This window comes from Myxocyprinus asiaticus, chromosome 18 (genome assembly GCF_019703515.2).
Source record: "Myxocyprinus asiaticus isolate MX2 ecotype Aquarium Trade chromosome 18, UBuf_Myxa_2, whole genome shotgun sequence".
Classification (NCBI taxonomy): domain Eukaryota; kingdom Metazoa; phylum Chordata; class Actinopteri; order Cypriniformes; family Catostomidae; genus Myxocyprinus; species Myxocyprinus asiaticus.
In genome coordinates this window covers 4,933,570-4,950,239 of record NC_059361.1, presented here as the reverse complement: position 1 = coordinate 4,950,239, position 16,670 = coordinate 4,933,570, and the positions used below count along the sequence as shown (strand labels likewise).

Below are 16,670 nucleotides of genomic sequence, written 5' to 3'. Positions count from 1 at the left end.
TGCCATTCTTTCCTTGTTGCCATCTAGACAGTAAGAGATATGTTCTTAACAAGAAACTGTGAACACTCGTCTGTGTTTGTGTGTCTGCAGTGAAGAACCAGGCTCGTTGGATACAGCAGTTTATTTCTGATATGGAGGAGTTATACCGGCTCACTGGTGACCAGAACTTTAACGTCATCATCACTGATTTTGAAAGTACTGATATGAACATAGAGCAAGCTCTACAAAACTCTTACTTACCCAGGTATATCCACAGGTTTACAAATATATTTATGGGAGACTGGGGCTAGTTTTCACAAGCACTATTTCTCAGTAATGATAAGATTTAGAGTAAAAAGTCCAATTGAGGTTTTGTATGTTGAGTTCAAACACTTCGCTCAAAAGCCTCTTAAATTAGAATAATTTTTGTGAATTCTACCCTTCAGAGTAAATTTTCACTATACTTTTTTTTTGTCATAGCTTTTGGGTAAACAAGCGAACATAATCAAACCACACTGGCATACATTCAGGCAAGAGACAACTGTACTATTTACTGAATTTTTACTGAAAGGTTTAAATGTGTTCTTAGGACATGTTTCTAAGAACACATTGTATGTATGTTTCATGAAAGGGGCAGGTTGTCATTTGTTTTAAATGTCATAAATTAACATAAATTTGTTGGCCAAAACAGTGTTTCGATATTTTTCTATGTTACTTTTGCAATTTTTGTTGTTTAATGAACCATTTTGTGCCTCATAATTGTATTACTTTTAAAGCTGAAGTATGTAACTTTTTCAGTTTTAAAATACTTTATATTAATCTTAATATGTAGAGACAACTGTCAGTAATCCATTTATAGGTTCATTTATAGATTTTCTCAAACCGTAAACACTGTCTCTCTGGCGCTATAAAAACGACTGAGCAACCCATTTAGATCTGCTCCAACAACATTACTCAACCAATGGTTGGAGGGGTGAGACAATCTGTTTGATTGACCAGTGGCAGATGGGGGGTGTATTCAGAATTCATGAAAACATTGTTTATTTTTGCAATTCAATTTAGTGGTGCTAGTGGCGCAGAAATAACATACTTTAAATTTTCCCGAAAAGCCTTTAATAGTCTGTTTATTGCAGGTGTAGATTTAAAGAGGGTTGTTGATTTTGTTTTGGTGGTTGTGATTGGTGGTGGTGGTGGAGACCCCCAATGTTTACATGTAACCCTATGTGACAACTTACCCCATATAGTATGACAATATGTCCAGCCATTGGGGCATGTTGTCACAAATTATTATTATTTTTGTCTGGGCAATAACGGTAAAAATGTTCAGTAGCTTTTTTTGTAGGCAAGACTTCAAGGTATATGGCTATATATATATATATATATATACAGAACTGTGCAAAAGTCTTAGGCACTTAAGATGTTTCACAAAAGCATTTGTCTTAAGATGGTTATTTATATCTTCAGCTTTAGTGTGTCAATAGGAAAAATAAATTTTAGACTCCCAAACATTTCTTTTGCAAATAGAAAAGATTAGAATAGAAGAACAGGGAGCCCTGCAACAGATGCCATGGCCCCCCACTGAACATTGAGTCAGTCTGGGATTACATGAAGAGACAGAAGTGGTTGAGACAGATTAAATAGATAGAAGAACTGTGGAGAATTCTCCAAGAAGCTTTGAACATCCTATCTGCCAACAACCAAGAAAAACTGTATCCAGGTGTACCGAGGAGAATTGGTGCTGTTTTAAAGGCAAAGGTGGCCACACCAAATATTGATTTAGCTTTTTTTTATGTTTACTGGACTTTGTATGATGTTAATTGATAAATGAAAACTATTTATGGCATTATTTTTGAAGACATCCTCACTATGCAACATTTTTCATATATATATATATATATATATATATATATATATATATATATGCACTACCGGTCAAAAGTTTTGAAACACTTGACTGAAATGTTTCTCATGATCTTAAAAATCTTTTGATCTGAAGGCGTATGCTTAAATGTTTGAAATGAGTTTTGTAGACAAAAATATAATTGTGCCACCATATTAATTTATTTCATTATAAATCTCAAATGTAATAAAAAAAAAAAAAAAATAGTTTTTGAAATTGATGACTTGGACCAAATAATAAAGAAAAGCAGCCAATAAGTGCCCAACATAGATGGGAACTCCTTCAATACTGTTTAAAAAGCATCTCAGGGTGATACCTCAAGAAGTTGGTTGAGAAAATGTCAAGAGTTCATGTCTGCAAATTCTAGGCAAAGGGTGACTACTTTGAAGATGCTCAAATATAACACAGTTTTGATTTATTTTGGATATTGTTTAGTCACAACATAATTCCCATAGTTCCATTTATGTTATTCCATAGTTTTAATGACTTTACTATTATTCTAAAATGTGAAAAAAATTATAATAAAGAATGAGTAAGTGACCCTAAACTTTTGACCGGTAGTGTGTATATATACATATGTATATTATTGTTTCTCAAGAACTCAAGCTGGCTCTCTCTCTGTTGTGCATTTTTTGTTTAGGTATCAGTACCTCCGGTTAAGTGGGAACTTTGAGAGATCTGCTGGGCTACAGGCTGGAATAGACCTTATTACTGTAAGTTTTAGAAAATATTTTTGCCCACTCAACCAAGATTTTATATTAAAATGTGAAGTGTGTATTTTTCACTATTTCTCCTAACTCCACTTAATATGCAGAGACCACTATAAGTAAGCCATATCTAGGTTGTTTTTTCCCAAAAAGTGTAACACTCCGGGTCTGTTCCAAAACCTAGTGAGCTTCCTCCGGAGGCAGCATTTTAAGGCATCATAGGTGCACGCTTCCAACATGAAGGCTGTTCAAACCGTATCTTAATTATGCTGCTTTCTAAGATACGTCGTATTGGCCAAATTCAAAGGTATCATCGTATTTAGCCTTCCTTGGGTTGGCGATCGTGATGAGCTTGGTGGAAACATAAATCCAAGTTGGCGAACAAACAAGATCATTTTTTATGTAAAATATAAAATAATAATAATATATATATAAATAAATATATTTATAATCCATTCAATAATAAAAAGTAGAGTCTCCCATGTGCTTTTTGAATGACTTATGGTGCTTTCGGAGTACCCGAGGCTGTGTGACCGAACCCTTCCCGACCTGAACTGTACCGTCAGATTTTAAGGCCGAACCTGAAATCGCTCACTCTCTTTATAATTTTTTCTCCAAGCAAGTACTGTTGCAATAGGCTGTATTTTATGTAAGCATCGTAGGAAACATTCATAAACATACGCAGTTTATACAAGGCTTGGCGGCCCTCAGCACACCAGAGCAGAAGGAAAAAACATTGGCTCACCGTTCATCAAGCGCCAAAACTTTGCTTGGTGCAGAACAATCTGGAATTACCAAAAACAATGTAACACTCACATGAAGTCCTCTGCAACCTGGGCCTGTATTCACAAAAAATCTTAAGGCTAATAGTAGCTTCTAACGTGGAAATGTAGGAGCAACTCTTAAAAATTAGGGGGTGTCACTCCTATTATTAGGACATCTAAGAGTAATTCATGAAGCATTTTAACGCTAAAAGTAGCTCCTAAAGTCCTGAAAACTTCTAAATCCTTGTCTTGTCGTTCTATCTATCTGTCTTTCTGTCTGTCTGTCTGTGTTTGTCTGTCTGTCTGTCCATCTATCTATCGTTCTCTCTGTTGTCGTTCTGTCTGTCTGTCTGTCTATCTATCTATCGTTCTCTGTCTGTCTTGTTGTTCTAGCTATCTCTCTATATCACTATCTGTCTGTAGGTCGGTCTGTCTGTCTGTCTATCTATCGTTCTGTCTATCTATCGTTCTCTGTCTGTCTTGTTCTATCTATCTCTTTATATCACTGTCTGTCTGTCTATCTAGCTCTCTGTCTGTCTGTCTATCTATCTATCGTTCTCTGTCTTGTTCTATCTGTCTGTCGTTCTATCTGTCTGTCTTGTCGTTCTGTCTGTCTATTGTTCTCTGTCTGTCTTGTTGTTCTATCTATCTCTCTATATAACTATCTGTCTGTCAGTCTGTCTATCTATCTATCTATCTATCGTTCTGTCTATCTATCTATCGTTCTGTCTGTCTTGTTCTATCTATCTCTCTATATCACTATCTGTCTGTCTGTCTGTCTATCTATCGTTCTCTGTCTGTCTGTCTATGTATCTATCGTTCTCTGTCTGTCTTGTTGTTCTATCTATCTCTCTATATCACTATCTGTCTGTAGGTCTGTCTGTCTGTCTATCTATCTATCGTTCTGTCTATCTATCGTTCTCTGTCTGTCTTGTCCTATCTATCTCTTTATATCACTGTCTGTCTGTCTATCTATCTATCGTTCTCTGTCTTGTTCTATCTGTCTGTCGTTCTATCTGTCTGTCTTGTCGTTCTGTCTGTCTATTGTTCTCTGTCTGTCTTGTCGTTCTGTCTGTCTATTGTTCTCTGTCTGTCTTGTTGTTCTATCGCTCTATATCACTATCTGTCTGTAGGTCTGTCTATCTATCTATCTATCGTTCTGTCTATCTATCTATCGTTCTGTCTGTCTTGTTCTATCTATCTCTCTATATCACTATCTGTCTGTCTGTCTATCTATCGTTTCTGTCTGTCTGTCTATGTATCTATCGTTCTCTGTCTGTCTTGTTGTTCTATCTATCTCTCTATATCACTATCTGTCTGTAGGTCTGTCTATCTATCTATCTATCTATGGTTCTGTCTATCTATCGTTCTCTGTCTGTCTTGTTGTTCTATCTATCTCTCTATATCACTATCTGTCTGTAGGTCTGTCTGTCTGTCTATCTATCTATCGTTCTGTCTATCTATCGTTCTCTGTCTGTCTTGTCCTATCTATCTCTTTATATCACTGTCTGTCTGTCTATCTATCTATCGTTCTCTGTCTTGTCGTTCTATCTGTCTGTCGTTCTATCTGTCTGTCTTGTCGTTCTGTCTGTCTATCTATCGTTCTCTGTCTGTCTTGTTGTTCTATCTCTCTCTATATCACTATCTGTCTGTAGGTCTGTCTATCTATCTATCTATCGTTCTGTCTATCTATCTATCGTTCTCTGTCTGTCTTGTTCTATCTATCTCTTTATATCACTGACTGTCTGTCTATCTAGCTCTCTGTCTGTCTGTCTGTCTGTCTGTCTATCTAGCTCTGTCTGTCTGTCTCTCTATCTATCGTTCTCTGTCTGTCTTGTCGTTCTGTCTGTCTATCTATCTATTGTTCTCTGTCTTGTTCTGTCTATCTCTCTATATCACTATCTGTCTGTCTGTCTATCTATCTATCGTTCTCTGTCTGTCTTGTTCTATCTATCTATCTATCATCTTTGTTGTCTGTCTTCGATGACAAATAGCATTTCCCTGTCGACCAATCACTGAGGGTGATTTAAAAGAGGTCGCTCATAAAACATGACGTCATCCATAGCAATGAGGTCAACTCCGCCTTACTCTTATCTTAAGATTTCCTTAGTAAACTTACTCTTAGCAGTTTTCTGCAATCTTACACGAGACGCTGTGCAACAGTCAAGGACGTCCGTCAGGCACGTGTTTACATAGTAACATTATGGAAAAACAGAGCAAACGCGTGCAAAAAGCCATTTAGTGTAAACAGCCCTCAAGTCTGTAATTCGTGCGTGCGCAAAGCAAGTTAGGGTCTATTTATTTATTTTTTCAGTAATTACAAATCCTAAACTATTTGGAAAAACTGACATGAAACTCGGCGGTTTCTTGGGTCCCATAGGACCCGGGCCGTGTTGCAGACCACTAGCTAGGAAGCTCACTAAGTTTTGGAACAGACCCTGGCCTATGACTCTGTGGTGCTATCAAAACATTGCTCTGTTTGTTTGTGCATCCCAACACAGCAACATCAGCTCAACAGTGATGCAGAAATTACACACTTCAACTTTAAGGCAGAGCTGTTGGGAACTATTTGTTTCAAGGGAATTGATTCTTGAATGGCTTATAACAATCTTTCTGTCTTTCTGTCAGGATGTTCACAGTATTGTGTTTCTCTGTGATCTGCACATTCATTTTCCGACTGGCTTCATTGATACTTTAAGGAAACACTGTGTGGAGGGACGCATGGCTTTCGCTCCTATAGTCATGAGACTCAACTGTGGTGCTACACCACAGGAACCTGATGGTACACCTACAGAGTCACAAGATGCACACTTGTATATATGAACAGAAAACTAGTTGTTTATGGGTTTTACAACAGCTGATGCCAATATCTAGAGAGCAGGCAGAGTGCATTAAAGTGATAGTTCACCCAAAAATACATTTCTGTCATCATTTACTCACCCTCATGTTGTTCCAAACCTGTGTGACTTTCTTTCTTCCATGGAATGCAAAAGGAGATGTTAGGCAGTATTTTAGTCTACCATTCACTTTCATTGCATCTTTTTACTGCTGACTGATACCATTCAGCCTAACAAAATTACAATTTAATGATATCAAAATTGCTTAAAATTAAATAAACCTTTATACAAGATTTACACACACACACAAAAACAGAAAGTGTACATTACCCACTGACAAAGTTGTCAGTACATTTTTGTAACATGCACTTCTATTGATAAGGTACGATTATCAGGCAGTAATCTAATAATATAGGCAGATTAATCTAATTTATGTTGTGTTTTCTGTAATTATAGGCTGTTTATTAGTACTCAACGTTGACCTATAATAAACAAATACACACACATATACGTGGTAAACTGTACTAAGGCTCCATCATTTTGAGTCGTATTGACCCAGAATCACATTTTGAGATTTATACACTAAAGTTAAAAGGAAGATCTCAGCTTTCTAGTGATATCATTTTTATTTTGCATGTTCAGTGCCCACATGTGCATAATAAATTAATTAAATGTTCATAAACGGTTCTAGGGTCAGTGGAGATTCAGGGCCATCCTTAAATGAAATATCGTAATATAAAACACTTTATAATAAAAGTTTAAATGTTACATCGGTGGGGTGACGTTTTATATAGTAAATCTTGAAATATTACTGATACTAAAAACTAGCCTAAAAGGTCCCACAAACTTTTATCTCTGCCTCAGATACGCTCAAAGATCAGAAGTTGTGTGCTTTTAACACTGTGTACTTAAAAACGTGATTTTTGTCCCTTGTGGCTTTCCATAGTTTGATGCACATTGTGTACAGCTGACAGTTTAGTACCCTATTGTTGATTCATCAGGTATGTTAAGTTAGTTTAGAAGATACTGTAGCAGGCTGTAAATAGGCCAAAATTGGTGAATACGAGAAAAAAATGGTTGCTAGATTTGCCATAGTTTGCAAGGTTCATGGCATCGTTTCTTAGAGTTTTGCAAACATTATGGCCTTAAAGTTTGCAAATTCCTTGCACATCTGTACATACTCTATTACTTTTTGTTTTCAGGGTTATATACCTAAATGGTAGTACTGCATCTGGATGGATCAACTCAATGCAGTTTCCTGAATTTTCATTGCAATGGGCATTATATCTCTTTTTTTTTCTCCTCAATTTGGAATGCCCAATTCCCACTACTTAGTAGGTCCTTGTGGTGGCGCGGTTACTCACCTCAATCCAGTTGGTGGAGGAATACAGTTACTTATATTTTGTATTCCAAAATATAAGTAACAATGCGCGGATTGATGGTCCACTTCTGAGACCGCCAATCTGCGCATCTTATCACGTGGCTCGTTGTGCATGACACAGTGGAGACTCACAGCATGTGGAGGCTCATGCTACTCTCCGCGATCCATGCATAACTTACCACACGCCCCACTGAGAGCGAGAACTACTAATCACGACCACGAGGAGGTTACCCCATGTGATGCTACCCTCCCTAGCAACCGGGCCAATTTGGTTGCTTAGGAGACCTGGCTTGAGTCACTCAGCACACCCTGGATTCGAACTCGCGACTCCAGGGGTGATAGTCAGCGTCAATACTCGCTGAGCTACCTAGGTCCTCTGCTCTACCTGATATTAAAATTAGGGCTATGAATCCATTACAATTTTTTTAACTAATCACACAGTTTCTCTGATTAATTGTAATTAATCATGGTACATAATGCATTACACCAGTAAAAAAATATAATCTATATATAACTTGCTAAGAACTAACCCTAACATTAATAGTTTGAATTTCATGAGCTGAGACTTTGTTCTATCAGAAAATAAAATTGGTGACACCATTTCACGTTTTTTCCAAAAACGGCCCATTGCGACTTACGACTCATTTTGATGGAGCGTGTCACTTGAATGATCTAATTTAATCACTTCAGTTGTATAAAAGTTGTACATTGCAGACTCTCTGTGTGTTTATTGTGCAGGTTATTGGGAGGTGAATGGCTTTGGACTTCTGGGCATCTATAAATCAGACCTGGAATCTATTGGGGGCATGAACACCAAAGAATTCACTGACCGCTGGGGTGGAGAAGACTGGGAACTACTGGACAGGTCAGATACAGTAATACACAGGCCTATATTAAAGGGATTGTTCACCCTAAAATGAAAATTCTGTCATCATTTACTCACCCTCATGCCGTTCCAAACCTGTATGAATAGGGTTGGAGAGTAACGGAATATATGTAACAACGTTACGCATTTAAAATTCAAAATATAAGTAACTGTATTCCACTACAGTTCAAATTTAAATCGCTGGTAATCATAATACAGTTACTTACAAAAATTATTTTGATTACTGAAGAGATTACTTTGCTTTTTATTGTCATTTGTTTTATGCTATGTTTAGTCTATTCAGTCGGAAAATATTATGCTTTTGAATGAAGAGATCTGAGGAGCGTTTAAACAGCTGGTAAAGTGAAACTTTTTCTTATGATGTATTTACATTCATATGTGCATACAGAGGGCGCTCTCATACTCATATGATTGAAAATGTGAATCTGATGACATTGAGGATCTATAGCAACATAAAAGAGTTAGAAAAGCTCTGACAGATGAAATATAAATCCAATAAAAACACGATTACAAGGCTATATGGTTTGTCAATTTTAATTGCCTTTTTTTACAAGAATAAAAGATGCTTATGAGAAATACTAACCAGTATAGCATATAGAAAGCTACAAATAAAATATTTTCTGCCTCATTCTATGAACAGAATCCACAAATGATCAGATGATGTTTTTAGTACCATTTTAACTTTTTTCTTTAGGCTATGTATCATAGTTGATACATTAGGCTTTAAAGGTCTTTATCCTCCTGAGGCCCAGCAATTCATGTTTGTGTAGGACATTTGTTAAAGTTTTTTTCAGCCCATACATGCTACAGTGGTAAATCTTGGGGTATTATCAGAGGAGTCCCTGGGCTTTTCAGAGATACCAAATGTTTGAGGTTTGGCCATGACAAATTCCTCTACTTGGTCAATAAATATGGATTGAAATGTATCACAGTTCAATTCAGCACATCAAATACAATATGAATAAAATATTATTTTTAATTAAAAAATTTTTTATCATATGTATTTTATGCACCAAACACTATATTGACATTTAAAAAAGTGAAATTGTAAAACTTTTTTCGTTGGGTCTCAGGAACTTATGGTACAGTGCTGTTAAAAAGTATTTGCCCCCATCATGATTTCTTCTGTTTTTGTATATATCTCATACTAAATTGTTCCAAACTCTGACATAAAACAAAGGCAATCTGAGTAAACACAAAATATAGTTTTTAAATGATGTTATTTATTGAAGCAAAAAGTTATCCAATACCCAAATCTATGAAACTGCATTCATAATGGGGTTCAGCTGGACTAGACACACTCAGACCTGATTACTGCCAGCCCTGTTCAATCAAATCAACACCTAAATTGAACTTTTTCAGCAGCATGAAGTTGAAGGGTTACAAAGCTATTTCAAAGACTCTGAGACTCTAAAAAACCACAGTGAGAGCCATTATCTCCAAATGGAGAAAACACACAGTAGTGAACCTTCCCAGAAGTGGCTGACCTTAAAGAATTCCTCCAAGAGCAGAGCGACAACTCATCCAGGATGTCACAAAAAAAGCCAAGGACAACATCCTAGGAACTGCAGGACTCTCTCGCATCAATAAAGGTCACTGTTCATGACTCCACTGTCAGAAAGACACTGGACAAAAATGCCATCCATGGAAGAGTGATGAGGAGAAATCATCTGGTGTAAATCAAACACAAAATTCCACAAAAAGATCATCATACCTACGGTCAAGCATGGTGGTGGTAGTGTGATGGTGTGTGGATGCTTTGCTGCTTCAGGGTGACCTGCAATAATTGAGGGAAACATGAATTCTGCTCTCTACCAGAAAATCCTAAAGGAGAACATCCGGTCATCAGTCCATGAGTTGAAGCTCAAGCGCATCTGGATTATGCAGCAAGACAATGATCCGAAGCATAGGAGTAGGTCCACTTCTGAATGGCACAAAAGAAGCAAAATTAAAGTTTTGGAGTGGCCTAGTCAAAGTCCTGACTTGAACCGGATTGAGATGCTGTGGAAGGAACTTAAACGGGCAGTTCATGCTCAAAAACCCTCCAATGTGGCTGAACTAAAGCAGTTGCAAAGAAGAGTGGGCAAAAATTACAGCACAGCACAGTTATCGAAACGTTTGGTTGCAGTTGTTGCTGCTAAAGGTGGCACAACTAGCTATTTAGTTTAAGGGGGCAGTTAGTTTTAACATGGGTGATATAGGTGTTGGATAACTTTTTTGCTTCAATAACAAAATCTATATATTTGAAAACTGTTTTTTTTTTTTTTTTTTTTTTTTTTACTCAGGTTGCCTTTGTTTTATGTTATACCTTGTTTGAAGATCTAAAACAATTTGGTATGAAAAAGACATAAATGTCAGAATTTTGTAAGCTCTGTGATTTTTTTTTTTTTTTTTTTTTTTTTTTTTTTGTGTGATTGAGCGATATACCTCAAAAGTCAGTTTTTCCCATGGATTTCAATGAGTTTTTTCAATAAAATAATATACTAAATTTTAATCAAGCACAAGTTGCTTATATTCAGCAAATACTTATTTTAAAATATCAGTAACAATATAATAATTACTGTCACTTATACTTCATTAAAGCAAATACTTCACATTAAAAAAATGAGTGCATGCAATACAAAAGCAGACATATTTGGAACATTTTTAAAATTGCTTTTCCATCAAAAAAATGCCTGGAAACGTCCACCAGGTGGCAGCAGACATCTAGTACATTGCAGACAACAGGATTTTTGGCAATGTTTTTATTATGTCAATGATGCACAGTCTTTAAAAAATATCAAATGGTGGTTTTATAGGATTAATCATCTACTGTATGCTTTTAGAAGACTTTGAACATGATGCAGAAGTCTAATTTGAACTACTATTATGATTCTTTTGGGTTCTTTTTAAGCTTTAAAGTGAATCACTATCCACTACCATTGTATTGAAAAGACATCTCAAAACATCTCCATTTGTGTTCCGCATAAGTCAAACAGGTTTGACACCACATGAGGGTGAGTAAATGATGATAGAATTTACATTTTTGGGCGAACTGTTCCTTTAAGTATGTTTTGTTTGCAGCTGCGTATCCTTGGGAGTAAAGTATCGTAAAGTTGTGCGTAAAAAAAGTAAAGTGTGCTCTCTTATCAATTGTCTCAAGGATCCTAGAGGGAGGTTTGGAGGTGGAACGAATCTATCTGAGGAACTTCTTCCATCACTTTCACTCAAAGCGAGGAATGTGGAACCGCCAGCCCTTTCGCAACACGTAACTGGTCCAACAGCCTCGCTGCTGCTAAGCAAATGTTACATGGCACTTTAAAACGGCAACTGGCAGGTGACATTCGGTGCGTCTCAGGGCATTTCTGAATTGTGATTGGTGAACGGCATCCATCCATCACAGCTTTTTGAAGATGATTTTAAGGTTATTAGTGATGGAAACATGCCCAGGGACTCAAGAAAGAGACTTCTGTGATGAGAAGTTACAGTAAATACACAAAACACATTTATATCCTGACCTCTACGGCTGCTATTGGATCATTCCCAGGTGTGGCGTTTGACTGCAATTAAAACATTATGGCTCCAATGAAAACTACAATCACCATCAATGACACACAAACTAAACTGACCAAAGGAAATTGAGTAAAAACAGTGATACTGTACAGGTCAATGCATCATTGTTAATGAGGTGTTTTGCTCTTGTTATCACTTCCAGGCCAATAACATGTTTGCCTAAGATTTTGTCTGTCTAAATATGAGTATTCTGTTTCGACAGACAGAAATGTGATGTGTGTGTATATAATGAGAAAATGTGTATTTATTCAGGTAGCTATGTGTCCTGGGTTCGACTTAGCACACTGTTATGTGTTTTACACTGTGTGACCTCATCAGGACTGGAAGAATCAATGGTCAAACCAAAGAGATGTGCAATATTACCAGAGAAGAGCCGTTCGGTCCATTTTATTTGACTGCTGATGTCATTCAAAGTTAGTTTGACAGTCTGATATTATTTAACATCATTCTGTCAGAACTCCAAAATCAAAAGAAAGAAATAAGAAATTAACATTTTGTTTTCGAAGATAATGAAGCCTGTTTTTGGACCATTTAGATGTTTTGCATTTTAACATTATTTTCATGACAATTAAGCACATCATACCTTCCAAAACTACTACTTACTGTAATGCGAAAGAAAAAAAAGATTATTATTACATTGAAAAAGTATTTATGTATCATGTTAGTATTTGTTGTACTGCAATAATTCTGTTAAAAATAAATCCTGTTACAGTAATTGCTGATGACAAAAATACTGTTATTACTGTAATGTAATGATTAATATGAATCATCTTTTAAGAATAATGGGAATTACAAAAAACAAAAAAAACTAATCTAAATAAATTGTCTAGACACATTATGGTAATGATTTTGAGGGAAAATGTACTTACTGACATGGAAGAAAATATATAATGGCAAAACATTTCAATGATCCTAAAATAGGTACCCCTTTGTTTAAGAAAAAAAATATTTTTTGGTGCAAAATCACTTTTTTTTTGTTGTTGTTTTTTTTTTTTTAGGAATTCACAATTTCATAGAGGCATTAAAGGAATTCTGGGTTCAGTACAAGTTAAGCTCAATCAACAGCATTTATGTCATAATGTTGATTACCACAAAAATGTATTTAGACTCGTCCCGCCTTTTCTTGAAAAAAAGCAAAAATCTGGGTTACAATGGAAGTACACTTACAATGGAAGTGAATGGGGGCCAGTCCGTAAAAGTTAAAATACTCACCGTTTCAAAAGTATAGACACAAAACATAAACAATATGTGTGATAACATGCTTTTAGTGTGATAAAATCGCTTAACTACCTTTTCTGTGTAAAGTTACTGTATATCAATTTTACAACTTTGTTGCCATGATGACGTGATATCAACAAACCCTAAAACAATTGTAAAAATGACAATTTAAACAACTTTACAGCTCAAATAATACATGAGTTTTAACAGAAGAATTAATGTAAGTGCTTTTATAAAATTATAAGTTTCACATTTCTGCCTTTAAACCCTCAAAAAATTGGCCCCATTCACTTCCATTGTAAGTGTCTCACTGTAACCTCCATTTTTGCATTTTGTTTTTTTTAATAAAGAAAAGGAGGGTCGAGTCAAAATATTTTTTTGTGGTAATCAACATCATGCCACAGATACTTTTGATCAAGTTGACAGTGGCTTGGTTATCTGTTCTATTCTGTAAGGGTTCGGTTTGTGTTATGAATTAATACTTTGATGAATTACTGGCTAGTTTTTTTTCCATGCTCGTTCATACAGTAAGTGCCTTCTGCTATGCTTAATTGAAAACCAAGTGGGGATATCTACTGTATACTCTTTTGTATAGGCATTTTGGCACAATTTTTTATGAAGATTCGTTTTTTTACGGTTACTTGTGCTTGAAAAGTTGAAAAGTTAATGTCATTTTGTTTCAGTGGCTTGTGAAAATGTAATGCATTGTAGATCTAACAGTTCTTAATGTGATGCTGTAAAAAAAACATGCTGTTTATTTATTGTGCCACATTTTGTATGTGAAGGATCTTCTTGCAAGCAGAAATGCACAAATGACCTTAATAATTACTTGTTTATGCAGATCAACAACCTTAAAATAAAATGTTTTTCAGGTTCCTGTTTTGCTGAATTCTGTGTATTTACTGTACAACAGTCACTCAAAATAGAGCCACGATACAAAAGCAGTGCTGTGTTCCTCTTTTCAAGTGCATGCTCATAATGGTCATCTATTGGTGTCTTTATGCCCTCGAAGATTAAAAGTGTTGTCTTGTTTGTGATTGGAAGAGAAAATGAATGATTGTTATGAATGACTTTCAACAAGGCAAGCCACTGCACCAGGATAAACATTAAAATACTTTAGAAAATATAGCCACAAGACTTAAACGTGACGTGTTTAAACATGAGACCTTGTCTGTGCAAAATTATATCCAATATTTCAACCAATTAAACTCATGATATGTGCAATGATACCAGAAAGTTATGTAGCTGTCTGCAAAGTACTGTTTACATTGAGCAAACTGATCCGCATAAACACTGCTAAAAAGATGTTTTTGACTGCTCAGATAACACTTTTTTTTTTTTTTTACCCTGATCAGCCACAACATTAAAACCACTGACAGGTGACGTGAATAACATTGATTATATTAGGCAGCAAGTGAACAGTCAGTTCTTGAATTTCATGTGTTGGAAGCAGGAAAAATGGGCAAGTGTAAGGATCTGAGCGACTTTGACAAGGGCCAAATTGTGATGGCTAGACGACAGGTCAGAGCATCTCAAAAACGGCAGGTCTTGTGGGGTGTTCCCAGTATGCAGTGGTTAGTACCTACCAAAAGTGGTCCAAGGAAGGACAACCGGTGAACTGGCGACAGGGTCATGGGCGCCCAAGGCTCATTGATGCGCGTGGGAAATGAAAGCTAGTCCATCTGGTCCGATCCCACAGAAGAGCTACTGTAGCACAAATTGCTGTAAAACTTAATGTTGGCCATGATAGAAAGGTGTCAGTACACACAGTGCATCGCAGCTTGCTGCGTATGGGGCTGCGTAGCCGAAGACCGGTCAGAGTGCCCATGCTGACCCCTGTCCACCACCAAAAGCGCCTACAATGGGCACGTGAGGGTCAGAACTGGACCATGGAGCAATGGAAGAAGGTGGCCTGGTCTGATGAATCTCGTTTTCTTTTAGAGCATGAGGGCAGCCGGGTGCATGTGCGTCATTTACCTGAGGAAAAGATGACAGCAGGATGCACTATGGGAAGAAGGCAGGGCAGTGTTGATGCTCTGGGAAATGTTCTGCTGGGACACCTTGGATCCTGGCATTCATGTGGATGTTACTTTGACATGTACAACCTACCTAAAGATTGCTAGAGACCACGTACACCCCTTCATGGCAACGGTATTCCCTGATGGCAGTAGCCTCTTTCAGCAGGATATTGCACCCTGCCACACAGCAAAAATTGTTCAGGAATGGTTTGAGGAACATGACAAAGAGTTCAAGGTGTTGATTTGGCCTCCAAATTCCCCTGATAAATAGTATGATTTATGAATTGGGCATTTCCAGAAGACCCTGCATGACCAATCACATTTGATTATATTTTATTGAAACATTTGTTTCTTATTTTTGGTATCAGTTATGTACATTGGGGTGTTTTATGTTGTTTAGTTAACGTTTATTGCATTATTTTAGTGTCTCCTGTTACCCTGATGGAGTTTTGTGTTTGAGTGAGACTGAACACTATACATATTTATTGGCCATTTCTACTGGAACAGCAACTCTTGATGAAATGTGCAAAGTAGATTTTCATAGTTCCAAAAGGTTGGTATATTAACATTATTTGATTTAATGATATATATACGGTAGTAAACTGTAAAATATACTGGACCAAAATGACATCCCGTAATGCTTGACACAATTGCCTTTTTTTAAAAAATTTTTTTATGACAAATTGAACAGGATCTTTTTTCATTGTTTTTTTACAGTTTTGACATGGTTTTGTTTTTCAGACTGGAATGAAGGTAACTCTTCCCTGATGTTTTCCTGGTTTTGTTGCTCCTAGTTAATGTTGGACGCTCCTGTCGCTCCACACTTTCTCCACAACTTGGAGTGTTGTGCTCTGTCGAAGCAAAATTCAGAGTGGATTTGTTGAAACGCAATCTCTGTGATGTCCCCTCTAATCTGCCCAAATCCACCCAATACTTGGATCTGTCCTACAACAAAATCCAGAACCCCTCAAGTGGAGCTCTAGCCTCCCTGACTCACCTCTGCATCCTAAAGATCTCCCATAATGGCCTACACTTCATCTCACCAACACCGGATTACAAGAATTCGATCTTTCCTTCAATAAATTGACCATTATCCCCGAGATCCAGCCACTGCCTGACCTGAGCATCTTGGACCTGTCAGAGAACCTCTATGGTACTTATACCTTTGGAAAATCATATGAAGGAATGTGGAGCTTAACGGTCCTCTCCACTGGGAGTCCCCAAGCATCTGCAATTAACCAATCACACTTCACCCCTCTCAAAAACCTTCCTCTGAAACAATTAGTTCTTGGAGTTGGCAGCGAATTGACCAGATATGAGCCTGGCCCCTTTTCCAAACTTGTGGACTTAAAGGAGCTCACACTAAAGATGACCTTCTGCCTTTGACTCAGATTCTTTTCTAAAATACTTGAAGATTTGAACAAGTCC

The 16,670-nt window shown here is 36.8% G+C and overlaps 1 protein-coding gene across 1 annotated transcript in view; it reads left to right on the top strand.

Moving 5' to 3' along the window:
- Nucleotides 1-14,274, top strand: part of LOC127456430 (beta-1,4-N-acetylgalactosaminyltransferase 3-like) — a 48,792-nt gene extending 34,518 nt beyond the window's left edge. The window contains exons 16-20 of the mRNA XM_051724920.1: nucleotides 91-244; nucleotides 2,520-2,592; nucleotides 5,979-6,132; nucleotides 8,307-8,433; nucleotides 11,597-14,274. Coding sequence (XP_051580880.1) covers nucleotides 91-244; nucleotides 2,520-2,592; nucleotides 5,979-6,132; nucleotides 8,307-8,433; nucleotides 11,597-11,705 — 617 coding nt within the window. The 3' untranslated portion in view covers nucleotides 11,706-14,274. The remainder of the gene's footprint in view (nucleotides 1-90; nucleotides 245-2,519; nucleotides 2,593-5,978; nucleotides 6,133-8,306; nucleotides 8,434-11,596) is intronic.
- Nucleotides 14,275-16,670: the final 2,396 nt, after the last annotated feature.